Source organism: Rattus rattus, chromosome 7, assembly GCF_011064425.1.
Source record: "Rattus rattus isolate New Zealand chromosome 7, Rrattus_CSIRO_v1, whole genome shotgun sequence".
NCBI classification, from domain to species: Eukaryota; Metazoa; Chordata; class Mammalia; order Rodentia; family Muridae; genus Rattus; species Rattus rattus.
The window spans coordinates 23794640-23809696 of record NC_046160.1 but is presented as its reverse complement, the minus strand read 5'-3'; the positions used below and the strand labels follow the sequence as shown (position 1 = coordinate 23809696).

Sequence of the window (15057 nt, the reverse complement as noted above, 5' to 3'; positions counted from 1 at the left end):
CAGAGGTGAAGTAAGATTTTTAGCGAAGTCTAACATCTTTTTTCTTTTTCTTTTTTCTAAAACAGAGACCCTAGCAAGATGGCTCAAAGGGTAAAGGCACTTGGGGCCAAGCCTGATAACTTGTTAGATCCCCCAGATTCACAAGTTGGGAAGAGAAAATCAACTGTGGAAAGTTGTCTTCTGACCTGCCCATGCTTCCCCCCACCCCACCAAAATACATGTTATCAATAAAATGAAATAAAATAGAAAACTGGGGCAAAGTGGAATTGAAGTGTTGAAGATCCCTCAGATAACAAGTGTAAGGGGATGAAGTACAAACAAAGTTCTGTATTCTTTCTGTTTAAGATCTTCTCAGGATTTATAATTGTTTCTACGATGTAACAATCATCCACAAAGGAGAGGCAGAAACTGCAACTACTCCCCTCTGTAAAACTTAAAGCTGTAGGGCTGGAGAGGTGGCTCAGTCGTTAAGAGTGCTTACAGCTATGTAGAGAAGTCCAGGGTTTCTCCTCGGTGCCGATGTCCTGAGGCTCACAATTGCCTGTAACTCCAGCTCCACTGGGACTGGATGCCTCCGGTCTCCTCAGGCACCTAACTCACATACACATACCACACATATAATTAAAGATAACAAGAGTCCTTTAAAAAATTCAAAATTGTTCTTTAAAAAGTATTTCCTAAATTGCTTTTGAGGCAGGAGGATCGTGAGTGTAAGGTCAACATTGGCTACTGCCTCAGCTTTCCAGAAAGCTGGGGTTGTAGGGCTGCACCACCACACTCAGCTCTTGGGGGAGCGGGGAGTCACATTGAGTTTCTTCCTTATATCGTGATTAACAACTGCAGTTCACTGGGACTAGATGTTCCAGGGTGGGGTGGTACCCAAGGGGAGTCCTCAGAAAAGGGTTAGGGGTAACGGGCGAAGGGAATTGTAAGGCTGGGACTGGGAAGAGAGGAGGGAGGGGGACTGTGTAAAGTGAATAAAAGAATTAAAATTAAAAAAAAAGAAGTGCAAGCTCACGTGCTATTATAGTTTGTACTCATATAAGTTTTTTAAAAATTAATTTTTATTTTACATGTATGGGTGGGTATTTGCCTGCATGTCCCCACATCATGTCCCTTGGAGGCTAGAAGACATCAGGTCCACTGCAACTGATGGTTGTGAGCCACCGTGTGGGTGCTGGGATTGAACTCAGGATCTCCAGTCATTTCTTTTCATGGCTAAGCCACCTCTCCAGCCCTATCATGTCAATTTCCAATGTTTTTCCACAAATAGTTAAAATATGTTAAGTATGGTTTGTATTTCAGATTGAATTGTACAAGGCTCATATTAAAAGAAATTTGATGACAAGATCCTTTTTGTCATATTTATATTGACTAGAAGAAATATATAGCAAAGATTTTATCTTGATTTAATAGGTACTTTATATGCCTCTCATTAAGAATTGTACATTTTAGAGACGTGGTTCACACTTACAGCCTTAACACTTGATATTGATAATACTGTCATGAATCTGAGGTTAGTCTGGGCTGTATAGTAAGTTCCAGGCTAACTGGGAACTAGTATGAGATCCTGATGACAACCCTGTCCACACTTACCCTGTACAGCCAGACACAGTGCTTGGCATATCTTAGGTCCTAATAAGAATTTGTTAAGTGAATGACTCCAAGGAACATAAGAGATTTCAAATTAATCGCTCTTATTCCAGGGAACTAGGGAGACTGGTGGAATCATTGATGTTGTGTTCTTAATAGGACTATATTTCTAATTGGGTTAACCATTTTCACCAAATAAGTACTTCTGGAGAGGTGATGTAATCTGAATTTCTTCTTGCTGGCACTGGAGAATAAACAACTCCGGGCTTTGTGCTATGGGAAGTGGAGAAAAGGTTGGCGATGATGTATGCAAAGTTCTCTGCATGTAAGGCACTCAATAAAAGTAGCAATTATTATTAAACATTTCCTACTACCTGATACATAGTAACCACTGGTGACGTGTTCTTTCTATAGTGCACTGGGCCCTAGTTGTAAAACCACTCCTTGTAAACACAGGGCCCCGTCGAGATTGAGATCAATGGTTTTATGGGGGAATCCAGAAAAGACTTAAGCAATTGGAATTCGCACCGATTGAACCAGTGGAATTTGACGAGGCAGTCCAAGGTACACAACAAGCATCATGGGTCAGAAAGGACATATTTTCAAGTCCCTTTATTGGACCACTCCCAGTCTCCCGTTCGCCTGGCATCATCATTTCAAGATCACGAAGTTACAGGCGCTCACAGTCCGCCCTGGCACGCACCTGGCTCCGCCCTTCCTCCCGAACTCCCCCGTATACACTCACCCTGGCCACAAAATTAGAGAGCGTCCCACACAGTCACTCAGGGTTCCTATATCAGAGACAAGAGCAAAGGCTGCTGGGAAGTTGACCTTTCACCTCTCCTCTTACTTCAGTTCACCTATTTTGACTCTGGCAAATGAAGCGACGAAGACAGTGGGGGGGCGGGACTTGGCGTTGGCTATCCCGTTCCGATTGGGTGAAGGCGGTGCTGGGGGCGGACCGCGTGAGGGGCGGTGTCCCTACCCGCGGGAGCCTCGGGGGCTGCGCTTGCGCACTGGGCGGGCTACGCGTGCGCGGTGGGCGGAGCGCGCCTCTACCTTCTTTACCAGCCCAGGCTTTCCTAACCCTGCACATCGCCGTGTGCTGCTCCTGTTTCATTACCCTGTCGAGCAGTGTCGCTGCCGCTGCGGAGTGGGCGTTCAGTTTTCGGGTCATCATGGCTGGCTACGAATACGTGAGCCCAGAGCAGCTGGCGGGCTTTGACAAGTATAAGGTAGAGAAGGCGAGCGGGTGGTCGTCCCTCTCCCCCGCGCCCCGGCCGCGCCCTGGCGGCTGAGGGGCCGGCGCGGTCCGTGTCACCTTGTGCCTGCCGCGTGGCGCGCCAGCGGGCGTTGTTGAAGGGGATCCTGGGGAGGCTCGCGGTCGGGGAGCATGGGAGCATCCTAGGCCCGCCGTCCGGTCTCGGCACCCCGCGGGAGACTGCCTTTTCCTTAGAGAGTGGGATGAGGGAATTCCTTTCTCTCCTTTTCCTTATTACTTGTCACTGCGGCGGGTTTTCAGCCTTTCCCAGGGAGGATGTCGTTCCCTTCTTTTGATCTTCGTTTGAATGAACTTCCCACATACCTCTAAGTGCTTACAACTTAAGAGATCTGGATGGTTTTTCAGCGGATGGAAGTGACCTCTCCAGGCCTTAATGCAGATGCACCCCACCCTAAACCTGGAAAAAGGCTTTCACTGAAGCTCGTAGCGCTGGCGCTGCCGGCTGAGACGTTGTGCACTAGAAGGAACTGTATAGTGCAAAGAGCGCGCGGGCTTTCGAATACTTAGAAACCCGATGCCAAAGTCAAGTTTCTCTTTTTGGCTTTGGACGAGTCGTTGAAACCCCACTCAGCCTCTCTCTTAGGCACTTTAGCCTAAGTGTGAGTTTCTGTCGTGCTTAATGTATTGAAAGGGGTTGAAAAGAGTCTGGCAAGGTATAAGCCCCCAGGAAATGCGGGCGGTTTTCATCCAGATTTCGTATCACCATCAAGGAACTACTGGCCACCCAGTCATCTTAACGTGAAATAATGAGATTTAGTGTCTCCTCTTTGCTAAGTCTTTCCTGAGGGCAATCTGTTCCTTTATGAAATTAGTGTGCATGTCGAATAGAATGTCCAAATGATGAGGCTGGTTCTGTGGGCCAGCATGGTCGAAGGATACTGCAACAGTGCACAGTAGTCAACCAGCAAACATTTGTTCAATGAATTAATATTTGGAGGGGAGGAGGAGGAAGTCTTCATTTCGTTTAACTGGAATAGAAAAGACCCCAGGGGCTTTAGAAGACCCTAGGATATTCTTCTTTGGAGCAGTGTTGGACCATACCATTTCTTAATTAAGGTGGTGACTTGTCTTAAAACTGTGGCTGGGAAGAAGTTGCAGAGCTCTCTTAGTAACTTGGGTCAGAAGACTGTTAACCCAGATACCTCCTGTGTGTTTGCACCGCCCTCTTGGTTACTGTGCTGCACAACTGCAAAGATTGGTAGGCAAAATACTTTCTTCGAACTCGAGTGTTGAAATAAAACAGTGGTTTTATTTAGTTAGCCCTGTTTTCCTTACAGTCTTCTCTGACTTTATGTTTTCAGCTAGATAGGAGTCCTATTTTATCAGACATTTCAATGTGGTTTTTTCTGTGGCTATCCCTTATCTGAGCCAGCTCCGGTGTTTGACAACAGGTTTCCTCTCATCCTGGAAAACAAAGGTCAATTTAGCAAGCGCCCCAGTGTTCACTAAAATAGTTTGTTGATGTTATTCTAGTTACGATGAGACTTTTTTTTTTTTTTTGGAGGCGGGATCCAAAAATCAAATACAAATATATAACCTTAACAACATTCTAGTAGAAGGCTTTTTGCTGGATGCTATACCACATTCATATTAATCCCATAATTAATGCCACATTCAGAGGCACCCAAAGGGAAAAATCTGTGTGGTCAGTTTTGTTGGCACGTGAATTGCACACAGAGATTCTTTCTTGTGCACTGCCTTCTCATTGTGTGGTCTTCAGAGAGTACATGCTTTATAATGAATTAAGACACCACCCCCAAGCATGCAATCAAAATACTTAAAGAGGTCTTTATTCTCGGGTGTGACCTTTTATAACAGAGCAAAAAGATACAGAGGAAAAAAAATGACACTCCTATAACAGCTTGTAGAAAAAAATTACTTTTGAACCAGTTTAATTTCTTTATTTTTCCCTAGAGATACATTTGAGAGCTACGTGTGGAAACCTGGCACTGTAGAGTAGCTGCTGAGAGGGGTGCACGTAGAGAGGTAATTAGGTTTCTGTAGTGAGAAAGGGGTGATTTCTAGTACAGAAGAAAGCCTGGGGTGGATTCAATTTTCTATACTCTCTTAATACTTATGTCTTCTGGTGAAGTGCCTAGCAACAGTCCTATTCAGTAGTCGGTTTAATAATTGCTTGTGTTAGGGCAGGAGCTCTAGGTGGGCAAGGCTGATAAGCTGTCTCGTTCAACATAATCAGTGTCTCTACAGCATACTGAGCAAAGAGCTGCCCAGTAAATACTGAGGGAATGAAAATGGAAAGGAATAGAAGGTATTTTAAGTCAGATAAAAGGAACTCTATGTGGGGGTGCTGGAAGACTTCTTTTGAATGTTCACTTTGAATATGCCGAGAAAATTTAGAAGTGCAGTTGTTCTGCTCTGTTGTTTAATGAGGAGCTCAGACAGTTGTGTTGAAGTGTCCCACCTTTGTGAGGTTTATCGCTCCTCACTGTTTTTCCATTTTCCTCTTGTTCATAATGGACAGATACTTATTGCTGAAGGACTCCATGCTTTAATGGGTTAAACTGTTGTGGTTTGCTTAGTCAGACTGAGGTTAGGCATAGTCTTAATTTACAGTGTTGCAGCTTGTGTCACATTGTATCCTTTTGCTTTAGAGGGGAAAGAGTTAAGTACTTTGTTTAGTTTCAAGAGTAAGATTTCAGGAACTGGTTTCTGCTGTTGGGTAGTTAATGAATGGGGCTGATGACAACAACCTGATACAGGGATTGTGTAGCTATTGTGAACTTATTACTGTAACCGTTGAGCTTTAAAGAGAGATTGTATTTGCATCTTGATAGTAATTTTTGAGAACCAGAATCCAAACTGGCCTTCTGTCTCACAGGGTCATACTGTGTAATTTTATTTATTAAAGGCAAGCATTTATGGAAGATCTGCTTATCAGGCACAGCACTTGGGTTGCAAAATTAAGCTAAGGTGAAATTCCTGACTTCAAAGAGCCTAGTTTGGTGGCAGATAGGGATGAGTAAACAAACCTTTATAATAGTGAGTGCGGATTGAAGTTATAGGTGCTGTGGAAAAGGCCAGGAGGCAGCACACACCGATGGGGTGAGAGTGGATGTTATATCTGAGGAAGACTTCCAAGGTGATGGAGGTGAAGGCAAGGCTGGGCTGGAGAAATGAAGCCTGAGTAGAGAATGAAGAGGGAAAAGGCGTCGTGTGGTGAGATGCAGAGACAGGCCTGAGAGCATTTCTGAGAACCACAAAATAAGGTGTTTGAGTATAATGGTAGTGGTGGCGTGGCCGGTGAGACTGGAGAGGAAGACAGGCTCCTAGCAGAGTGGGAGTAATTTTCTTCTGTGGGTTAGTGTTTGTGGCCCATATTTATGGGCATCGGAATCATTTGGGGTGTGTGTTGGGGGATGGTTACTCCCCACCAAGTGATTCTGATGCCAGTCAATCAATCAGTCTCTACCCTAGGAAACATTGAAGACCTGAATATTATGGCAGTGGGTCAGAAAAGAGGGAATAGCTTCTGTGTGTCTATCGGTGTGTATCTGTGTTTGTCCCACTGTGCCTGAAACTCATGATCCCAGAGTGTTAAGATGACAGGCCTGGCACCACCGTGTCCCCCAAGGGAGCAGAGATCCTCTTTCCTCCCCTGCGTCCTTCCCTTTCTCTGATGTGTGATCTGTGGCCCAGCTCCCCGCCAATGTCGGATCTCCCTTGCTCTAGGGTATGGGCATGAGCCGCCATACCTCGCAAGGGAGAGGAGAATCTGAAAATAGAGGCCATAACTGGAAAACTCATACTGAATTTATCTAGCAAGATACATTTGAATTTGACCCTTGTTTAAAAATTAATCTTTCCCATGAAAGTCCATATTTCTGGATGCTCTTTCAAAAAATTGGGCAATACCACTGTCCTTGAACTTCCTCTTATAATTCAGGGTTAGTAGTGCTTAACTTCTTTTTTTTTTTTCTTTTTTTCGGAGCTGGGGACCGAACCCAAGGCCTTGCGCTTGCTAGCCACTGAGCTAAATCCCCAACCCCTTAACTTCTTTTTTTAAAGGTATATAGCTGGTGTGATTGCACACATCTGTAATCCAGACCAGCGAGACAAAGGCAGGTTAGTTTCAGTGAGTTAGAGCCAGCCTGATCTACATAGTGAGCTCCAGGATAATCAAGAATACATAGTGAAACTCTGTCTTAAAAAGGAAAGTACATGGGTGAGGAAGAGGCAGACGCTTCCATGACTCTTAACGTTTTTTGAGGTGGTGACAGGAAGATCAAGGGCAGCAAGTTTCAGACCATTCTGGGCACTGTGAGACTTAAGTCTCAGACAACAAGAACACAGTGGGAAAGCCTCCAAAAATCATACATATATACATACATACGTACATGCATACATGCATACATACATACAGTATGTACAGTTTGCTATTTCCCTCCTGCCCATGTATCTCTGTTCATTTGTTCTTCTCCATCCCTCATTTAAGACTGACAGAACATGGTGACTGAGTAGCCCGGGGTTGTATTGGGGGCAGGGTAAGGCACATAAAAGGTGAGAAGAAGCCCAGGGATGACTCAGGATCTGGTAGGTAGGTCGACTAGGTAGAGGGAGCTAGCTGCCATGTGAGGCAGGGTTTGTGAAGCACCATAGTGTAATGTTATAAAGTTCTTTTTAAAATTTCCCCCTTTTATGTAAGTCTCTCTCTCCCCCTCCCTCCCTTTTCTCCCCCCCCCCCCATGTGTGTCTGTGTGTCTGTGTGTAATGGGGTCTCTTGGAGACCAATCTAGTTCAAAGTCGTAGGTAGCTGAGGATACCCTGGAATACCTGGTCTTTCTACTTGCCCCTCCCAAGTGCTCAGAGAACAGCCCCATGACATTATAGTAACTCTTGGGGTTGGGCGTTTCTTGTTGGATGAAAGTATAGTCTGTGGTTTAGGAGAAAAAAAACAACACAAAACTTCTTGTTCCAAAGAACTCTCAAGCTGGACATTGTAACACATGCCTAAAATCTCAGTACTCCAAAGGCAAAGACAGAATTAGCAAGAATTTGAGGCCGGCCTAGGCTACATAGGAAGACTTTGTCTCAAAAAAAAAAAAAACCCAAAACAAACAAAAAACCAAGGAAACAGAACACCAACTATAGTTTATGAATGAGTTGTCCTCTGGTAGAGGCAGTTTCTGTAATTTCAAAGACTGGGATGTTTCCTAAGCCTCAGTAGTAATAGTATGGGAAATTATTGACTTTTGGTTTCCATTTATTGGGACTGCAGACTGGCCACAGTGTAATCTTACGTGTAAATACAGCATATCTAGCTGTCAGCTGTTACTCAAGAATGACCCATCATCAGTGCTACCTTAGTTGCCTTGATAGGGTTATTCCTAGTGAGTACAGTGATAAGCCTTGGAGATACTCTAGGAGTTTTAGGTAAAGATATACAGTGCCAAGTGTGACAAGGCATCCATGTGACTGCAGCACTCAGAAGGCTGGGGCTGGGATTTAAAGCCACCAAGACAACATGACAAGACCATGTCTCAAGTTTAGTCATTGCCTTTTCCCTTCCTTCCTCTCTCCCTCCTTCCTCCTTTGCCTTTCGAATGTCTCTTGAGTTATAGCCTGAAGTTAGAAGAGAAAGGAGTCCTGAAGAAACAAAAGGAGGTAGATGGGGAAATTCTGTCTGAGCAGGGGAGAGACGTTCAGGAGAGGGAGAGTTGCATGTATTCAAGTGCTGTGTGGAGGAAACACCCAGGGCTCTACCACAGTACTGTGGGTTGAAATCTGATACCAGATAGTTGGATTTGGAGTTTGTGTACCTCATGCCATGCACCTCTTAAACCTTGCAACAAAGTGTAAGCTGTTCCTTATTGGTACTGGTTCTTATGTACAAATCTGTAAGACTGGAGTAACCTTTAGTAATGTGCTTTACTGGATATATGTATCTAATGGTTTGCAGATGAGAAAGTGGACGTGGAAACCAGAGCTGGCACCGGTGGGCTTTGTGCTAGAATTGCTTTTAGTTGAGTCTTGTAGTCCCCTCATATGTGCAGGGGATATAATCCAGACACTTAGTGGATACCTGAACCTTGAGGTAACAGAACTTCGTTTGTCATGTAATTTTACTAGAGATACAAGCAAGCCTATGATAAAGTTTAATTTGTAACTTAGGCACAGCAAGCAATTAATAACAGTAGCAGTATATTCTAATAAAGTTCTACTAACATGGTCTCTCTTGATCTTTGCCAAAATACTTACTCTAGCCTTCTGGTGACCACATACATGGCTTACAGTGGATAGTAGTGAGCTGCATGAGGTGAGTGACAGGCACTGGGGAAGGAGATTTGAAGGAGTGTGACTCCTTGGCCCCTACTGAATGACTGATGGGTGGTAGTCTGTAAGACATGGATGTGCAGGACAATGGGACAGTCACGTCTCTACCTCGCTGGGCAGGGACAGGATTTCATTGATACTCTGAACAGCATTAAGTTTTAAAACTTAAGAATTGTTTATTTCTTGAGTTTTTCATTTAATATTCCCTACAGCTGACTGAAGACACAGAAAGGGAAACTGGATAAAAGGGACATTTCATTCACAGCTCTGAGAATGAAAATGTTTTTATTAAACAGTTTGGGGAGTGATGTTTAAGTAAAAAGTACACACATCCTGTTGTGTGTGATCACCGTCAGGTGGTCTGAGCTCTAGCTTTTCTTATCTGTGAGATCCATAGGTTTTACCTCACAGGATTGTTTTCAAAGTTGAATGAATTAATATTTGCCAAGTGCCCAGTGTGTAGTGCTTAATGTTAGGTAAATGAAGAATAAAACCTGCTGTTCACGTGTCCCTGCTTATAGCATTAAGGAGGATATAACATACAGACACACCCTCTCATCCCACCCTGACGTTACACCAGATAACATTTATGTGTCGCCACACCCAGCTTTCTTATATGGGTGCTGGGAATGTAACTCAGGTCCTTGTGCACTTTATAAACTGAAGTGTATTTCCAATCCCAGGACAAATATACTGAAGCACGGTAGCACATTCCTTTAATTCAGTACTTGGTAGGCAGAGGCAGGATGATCTCAGCAGGAGCCCAGCTTAGGGGACATGATCCTGTTTAAAAGCCCAGGGTCCCAAGCTTCACCCACACCTCTTTGTGCTTGTTCGTTAGTTTTTGTCAACTTGACACAAAACTAGAGGCATCTAGGAAGAGGTAGCCTCAGTTGGGAAAACATTTCATCCAACTGGCCTGTAGGCAAAGATCTCTAGGGCATTTTCCTGATTACTGATGGATATGGAAGGGCTCAGCCCATTTCCTAGGTGCTGGGATGATAGGCATCTGGTTTTATAGATATAATACAACAGGCAGTATTAAGTTTAGAGGTCTGGTAGGGTGGGGACACCCTCAGGGAGGTGGCTGGGGGAAGGAGAGGTATGGGATGTGGAACAGTTGGAGGGTGGACTGGGAAGGGAATAAAATCTGGAGTGTAAAAAAGTGTTAAGAGAGAACAGGACAATAAACTCCACAGAATCAACAACAACAACAACAAAGAGTCTTCAAGAATACAAAGGGGCCTTATGTATTTATCATATGCTTGATATGATATGATATGATAATTCAATAAGTAATTCTGTTCCTTTACTGAGGTGGACTTGTCATTGTGGCTGCACGTCTCTCCTGACTGTGATTCTCCAGTCTGCTCTGACTTGCTAGCAGATATAAAATGGCTGTACTCACTGAAGTGAGATTTTTGAGTCATATCTGTGGGTGTGGTCCTTAAAGTCTCATAGTCATAAAGAACACGTAAGAAACTTAATAACCTCCTCCTCCCCCTCTTAAGATGCGTTTGAAGTGGAGTTAGTATTTTCCCATCTTAGTTGTGGCACAGTGTTTGCTTTCTTGCATTTAGTAGCCTTCTAATGGATACTTAATGATTTATTTTTTATTTTTGGTTCTTTTTTTTCAGAGCTGGGGACCGAACAGGGCCTTGCGCTTCCTAGGCAAGCGCTCTACCACTGAGCTAAATCCCCAACCCGATTTATTTTTTTATAAACCTTATTATACTTTGCTTTCTTGTCTGTGTTGACCACAAAATTCCTGACAGTGGCTTATCGTTCAGCTCAGGAAACCCTTCAGAAGGGCTTGCTAATCGGCCGATTCTGGCCAGATGTGCTGGTGCACACCTTGAGTCCCTGGTCCCACTCCCGGGATGTCGATGCCGTGGGTTTGATGGGGGCTAATAATTTGGGTCCAGTTTGAAACCCACACTGCCCTGCATCAAAGGAATACTCAATTCTAGTATAAGAAATGAATATAAAAGAGAAGTTATCTTACTCTAATATGCATATATTAGCTTTCAAGCCTCAAATAGCTGTCATTTTTCTTTCTTTCTTTTTCCCTTGTGGTGTTGAAGGCCGCACTCAGCAAGTGCTCTGCTGCTGCGCTACATCCCCAGCTCTGTTGTTTCTAAGGTTGCCCAGACTGGCCTCTTACTAGAGATCTTTCTGCCTGTGCCTCCCAAGCACTGAGAGCGCCACCAAACTTCTCAAGCTCCCAAGGTAGTTGAGGAAATTCATGAAGATAGAAGTTCAGATTCCCAGAACTCAAATAAGAAAGCTGGGCATGGCCGTACCTGATTGTCACCCTGGTATCGGGGGCAGAGATAGATGGGTCCCTGGGGCTCACCAGCCATCCATCTTTAGCCTAGCCTGTGAGCCAGGTTCCTGCAGAGACTATCTCAAGACAACAAAGGTGGATGATGGCTCCAGAGGCATAGGGTCAGAGGTTGACCTCTGACTTCTGGCTTTTACACTTGTGCTCTGTGATACATCTTAGGAAAAATAGTGACATCCATCATCCTTGCTGTGTTCTGTTGGTTAGAAGCAGCCCAAGGTTCTATCCTCAGGAAAGCAGAATGAACTAAAAAAGAGATAGAAGGCTGTAACTCACTGGGACTCACCCTGAGATTTGTGTTCTGAACATAGGGAGAGAAAAATCTACACCGGGAGAGCTTGCAGTTTTAGTGAACCAACTAGGACAGTGGTTCTCAACTTCCCCAATGCTGTAACCCTTTATATAGTTTGTCACATCGTGGTGACTCCAACTATAAAATTAAGTTATTTTTGTTGCTACTTCATAACTGTAATTTTGCTACTGTTATGAATTGTAATGTAATGATAGGCAGGATATCTGATATGCACTCCCAAAGGGGTTGCAGCTCACAAGTTAAGAATTGCTGATCTAGAAGTTAATGGTCATGTCAGGACAGTATAGTCTGGCTTAAAGCAAAGGGATCAGTTTCATTAGAGTGTTCTAAGATAACTTAGTCTTATTGGACTTATGATTTATAACTTAGACCTTCCCATTTGTTAGCTGTGCTAATCGGAATTTTATAGCCTCCTATCTGTAAGATTGGGACAGATAATCCTTACTGCAGGGCAGTCAGGGCAGCAGGGTTTGAAGCAGTTGCTCACCTCAGACCGATACCCAGGAAAAGGAGAGGTTTAAGTGCTGTTCTGCTCCCGAGGCCGCTGGCTTTCTCCGCTCTGCGTAGAGTCCAGGATTCCCTGCCCAGGATGTTTTCCCACCTTAGGTAACAAAAACCCACGTGTTTAGAGTGAGGCCCAGGGGATTCTAGCTTTCTAGTCGCAATTAGCATTATTATATCACTTTACAGTATTCGCTCACAGGATAATGAGGTCATCTTCTAGTGAATGCAAAGAGTAAAACACATTTACTTGTTCATGTGTGCAGACTTTACATGTGTTTATTGAACGCCTACTGTGCTGGAAGTATAAAGGATCAAATTTAGAAACTTCTGTGCTGTCAACCTTTTTTGTTCTATTCAGGCACTGAGTCCCAAGTTTGTATATGGAAGGCAGCTCTTTGAATTTCTTTTGAAGAATAGTTTTTAACAATTAGGACCGTTTGTATTATATGCTATGCTTAAGTGATGGAAGTAATAATTTTAATTTAAACAGAAATCTAATTATGAACTATCTTGCTTTTTACCCTTTGGGCATGGTGGGGCACACCTTCAATCCCAGCACTTAGGAGGAAGAGGTAGACAGATTTCTGTGAGTTGAGGCCAGCCTGGTCTAAAGAGAGTTCTAGGACAGCCAGGGTTATTACACAGAGAAACCCTGTCTTGAAAAACAAACAAACAAACAAACAAAGCAGCATGGGCAATTTTGAATGGGAAATCTTGGAATTATTATGAGTTTGCTTACATCTAAAATGGTAACAGTAGTAAATACGGTTCATAAACCACCACTCATATATGTAAGTCACATTTTATGGATTCCCACAAATTAGCTAGTTCATGTTTTGTTTTTAAGGAAGGGTTTCTCACTGTGTAGCTCAGACTGGTCTAGGCTTGTGATCCTTCTACGTTGGTCTCCCGAGCACTAGGGATTTCAGATGTGAGTCACTGTACCCAGTTTTAAATGTGCTTTACGATATGATGTTTATATATCAGCTCGGTAAGCAGGGGTTTTTTGTTAAATGTAATTCCTAATAAGATAATGCACAAGAGATCGGAGGGTATCTTGGAGATGTTGGACATCTGTGTTCTCATTCTCCCTTTCCCCTCTCTCCCTCCCCCCCACCTCCTGGTCTCTTTTTTTCTCCCCCATCATGGGGATTCCAGGGATCAAACCTGTAGTCAGGCTTAGTGGCGAGTGCCTCACCCTACTGAACCAGCACCATTTCCCAGGACCTCTTCTCCCTCCTATGGTGTGAACAATATACAGACACAGATCTTAAGTGTGTAAGTTCATGAGTCTTTTTTTTTTTTAAGATTTATTTATTATATATAAGTACACTGTCTTCAAATACACCAGAAGAGGGTGTCCGATCTCATTACAGATGGTTGTGAGCCACCATGTAGTTGCTGGGATTTGAACTCAGGACCTCTGGAAGACCAGTCAGTGCTCTTAACCACTGAGCCATCTCTCCAGCCCAAGTTCATGAGTCTTAAACAGTGATCCAAAATGATCTCTATTCCTCTCACCAAACTACTATTATGACTTCTTTTAAAAATATTTAGTGTTGATTATTTGTATATGCCTTGCCTATGCGTGAGTGAGCACAGGTACCCACAGAGAGCACAGGCATTGGATCGCCTGGAACTTGAGTTGCAGGTGGTTGTGAATCACTTGATGAGGGTGTTGGGACCCAAACTCTTGTCCTCTGCAAGAGCAATACATGCTTTTAACCATGGAGCCATCTCTCTAGCCTGTGGCTTCTTTTTTGAGCTTCACCCATGTGCTGGATCCTGTAGAAACATACTCTCTTTCAGGCCTGGCTTCTTTTCCTTGATCCTGTGTCCCATACACTGATGACCTTCTAGGACACAGGCTGACAACTCTTAAGTAGTGGGAGTATAGTCACATAGTCATTGATTTTGAGAGCTGCATAAAGTACAGTAGGTGGCCTTAAACAACAGAAATTTATTTTCTCATAGTTATAGAAAGTCCGGAATACCAAGGTCCTGGCAGGGCTACACTGTCTCTAAAAAACACTAGGGGGAAGTCCCTGTGCCTCAGTGACTCTTGGTATTTCTTGGTGTGTGGCAGGCAGCATTTCCAGGCTTGGCTTTTCTCCTCATAGTGCTTGTTCCATTTCTGTCCGCTTGGCCTGCCCACTTTTTCCACGACATGATTAATGTTGTTCATGATTTCTCTTATCTTGTCTCATGATATGCACATGATATGCGTTCTTCCTTTTGGCCCGTCTCATAGACCGGAAACTCTCACAGCCCAGGAAACTGAGTTTTACTACTTTCCTGCCAGTGGTGTAGCGCAGCCTCTGTCAGAAAGCACAGGTATTCATAAATATTGTAGCCTGTGGATGAGGGGAGAGTGAATTCTACTCTGTTTCCTGACTCGGATTGAAATTTTAAAAAAGCTTTTGATTTAGGCTATTTTGCAAGACATTCCTTCGAGTACTTGTGGATTTCACTTGGATTGTGAAAGTTTCTTACTGCGAGACAGGTATAGTAATTTAGATGACATTACAGAGTCATATTCAAACGCAAATGATGAGCTGTAGTAATTAATGTATAGCCACCCCGAGGGAGTGGCCTGCACATTTTACCTCAGCTGGCATTCTGATGAGACCTGAGGACTGGTGTTATTAGCATGGCTAGATTTACAGGCTGAGGGTTTTGGAGGCACATGTGCTTTCTCTAGCAGTTTAATCTAGATTAGAAGAAAATCCT

At 43.7% G+C, this 15057-nt stretch overlaps 1 protein-coding gene across 1 annotated transcript in view; it reads left to right on the top strand.

The window, feature by feature from the left end:
* The first annotated feature begins 2637 nt into the window (after positions 1–2637).
* Selenoi (selenoprotein I) overlaps positions 2638–15057 on the top strand; it is a 41855-nt gene continuing 29435 nt past the window's right edge. Inside the window, exon 1 of the mRNA XM_032909049.1 lies at positions 2638–2828. Within this exon, the coding sequence (XP_032764940.1) occupies positions 2772–2828 (57 nt within the window). The 5' untranslated portion in view covers positions 2638–2771. The remainder of the gene's footprint in view (positions 2829–15057) is intronic.